General features: G+C 40.3%; 1 protein-coding gene across 1 annotated transcript; it reads right to left on the bottom strand.

Moving 5' to 3' along the window:
• Nucleotides 1-1,884, bottom strand: LOC121407794 (alpha-(1,3)-fucosyltransferase 7-like). Its single transcript, XM_041598998.1, has one exon. The coding sequence runs from the start codon at nucleotides 1,320-1,322 to the stop codon at nucleotides 60-62; it is 1,263 nt and encodes a 420-aa protein (XP_041454932.1). The 5' UTR covers nucleotides 1,323-1,884; the 3' UTR covers nucleotides 1-59.
• Between the last annotated feature and the right edge of the window lie 611 nt (nucleotides 1,885-2,495).

Below are 2,495 nucleotides of genomic sequence, written 5' to 3'. Positions count from 1 at the left end.
ACCAATCATTTGTATATACAGTTGTAGAAGAAAAAAATAACTTTAGTATTGACATCTTTCTAGAAATCATGAGGAAATCCTTTTGGTTTGGGACATGAAGTTGACCAATAGTCATGTATTGAAGGATTCGCATCTCTTGGTGCATGGTAATTACCATTTAACGTATTTTCGTCATCCAACAATTTAGAGACCACTTTACACATGAACTGCGCTTGCAAGATTTTGTATTCTCCAACAAACTTTACTGAGCCCCGTTTCTTCCATTCAAAATACTGATTGTACAAGGTATCATTAGCATCAAGAAGATTAATATAATCCACAAGTTCACTCATATTCCTGAAGTCCTGGAGATGTATAAACGAATTTGGTGGCGCAACTCGCTCGTAATCTTCCCTCGGGGGTCCGTAGACGATGGGTACGATGTCGTTACGGAGGGCGTTTACCCAGAACTTCTCCGTGATGTATTCTCGGCATTCGTTGTTCTCCAATGCCAGATAAAACTTGTGAGCTTTGATTTGGGTCCAGCACCCCTGTGAATATCTCGGGCAAACTTGGTCCCCACATTGGCCATACATATCGACACTTACGTGCTTTGAAAGTGTCTTTACAAAGTTTCTTCTCCTCCAAGACTGGATCCCACCGTGTCCAAAGCATTTGGATGAAGCCCAGGCCACTAATCTAGTTTTACCTTCGGCCCAATTTTTATTTTGGTCCTGAGGTATTTGTGGCAGGGTATCGTCATATATACCATAAGGAGAGGGAATCGTTGAAGACGGCCTGTATGACATCGTATAGTTGAAAATATGGTCTAGTATTCTTGGTGGCAATGCATTTCTACCAGTCAATGGAGGACTCTCCAAGGAATAGAAAACCCAGGCTTGATTCAATGGCCGTCTATTGAGCACTTCTGCCCAACTCCACCGAGATAAATGAAAGAAAACTACGGCATCGCTCTTCATCATAGTCACGTAACTTCTATCCTTGACAAAGCTTATTCCACATTTGAGGCCAGGACATTGAGATTTTCTCGGTGTTTGGGCTAGTTTGCTGCCGTCCCACACCTGTACTTGACGATAACAAGGAGTCTCACTCTGACTGTGGCTCAAATTCCCTGTTGCCCCTTTCATTAGTAAAGAACCCTCGCCTCCATTTTTAAGTGGCTTGCTTTCTATGCGAAAGGCTTTCCTCACAATGTTGAAGTTTGGCATAATTGATGAAACATGTCGGATATACTGACGATTCTCGGAGAAAGCAAGATAAAGGCATATAACCAATGTTAGAGTTAATGATAATCCAACGATCAGTGCCTTCTTTATCTCCATGACTCGTTGCTAATGAAGAAGGTACAATCACCATAGATTATTCTAAAATGAACCCACATAATTACGTTCACACATTTGAAGAGCCGACTACTGCATGTTATTCAAAGGCCATTCTGCATTATATGTATCTGGGATGTGTATAGAATAATCCAGTTCGTCGACCACACTGAATGGTGGCATCAACTGTAGATATAAAGAGCATCGCCGGGAAGCCACTGTTTTATGCTTTCACTTAGTATATATCTCTATGGTTTCACTGCAGTATATTCGTTAACCACACGAATGTGTGTTACACAAAACCAACAGTGGCGTCTCGACGCTCACCACCAGTGATCCGCAACGTAGAGAAATATCGTTTTGTTATACACTCCGCACACGTGCTGTGATGTTGATGGCCGGGGTTGATTGTATCATTTTATTATGAAATAATATACATCCTTCTCTATGATATCGCAAGCGGTATAGGGGGCCATTACAACCCATGAGTGACAATGATCAATAGCAGCACTGTACAGAGCATATTGCGATGCAACCATTTCCGTTATACAGTATTATTCGTGTGAATATTTGATATACTCTGTGCCGGGACTCTGTGGCGTTATGTTTATAGTGTTCATAGCTAGGAGAGGGGGGGGGGTCCATGTCGCCCTTCTCTTCCATTGCATCGAGCAGTTTATTTTGATGATGTTGGTCGTGATCTCGGTATACCCAATCTATATCTACATAATATTTTCATAGTAGGAAACATTTTTTTAGTATATTATGAGGTAAACATACTCATGTTTCCTCGCAAATACGTTTGTATTGTGCCATATTGCTGTGTTCATTTGGATAGGCCTATGTTTGTGTTACATGCTTGGTTTGTTGATTGTTTACTTAATAAAATTCATAATTTCCCGATTAAACATTGTTAAGTCTCTAAACAAATAATGATTGAATAAGTTCAGCATTGTTAAGGCAAGTAATTGGCTCAATCCTAACTCGATCCTTTACTAGATATCTGTAATCTTTCCATTCAATTGATGTGTTCCCTTTTTCTCTCAAACTAGCCAAGGTTATTTCTGTTCATAAAAGGGATAGCACATAGAGATCTAACTTTTCCTTTTTTTGAGGGTCAAGTTTGTGCCTCGATGTCAGGATTTTGTGTCCCAATAGACCTTCATCCATATAATC

The sequence above is a fragment of the Lytechinus variegatus genome, chromosome 2, assembly GCF_018143015.1.
Source record: "Lytechinus variegatus isolate NC3 chromosome 2, Lvar_3.0, whole genome shotgun sequence".
NCBI lineage: Eukaryota > Metazoa > Echinodermata > Echinoidea > Temnopleuroida > Toxopneustidae > Lytechinus > Lytechinus variegatus.
The sequence above is the reverse complement of the archived record's forward strand: the minus strand, read 5'-3'. Positions and strand labels throughout refer to the sequence as shown.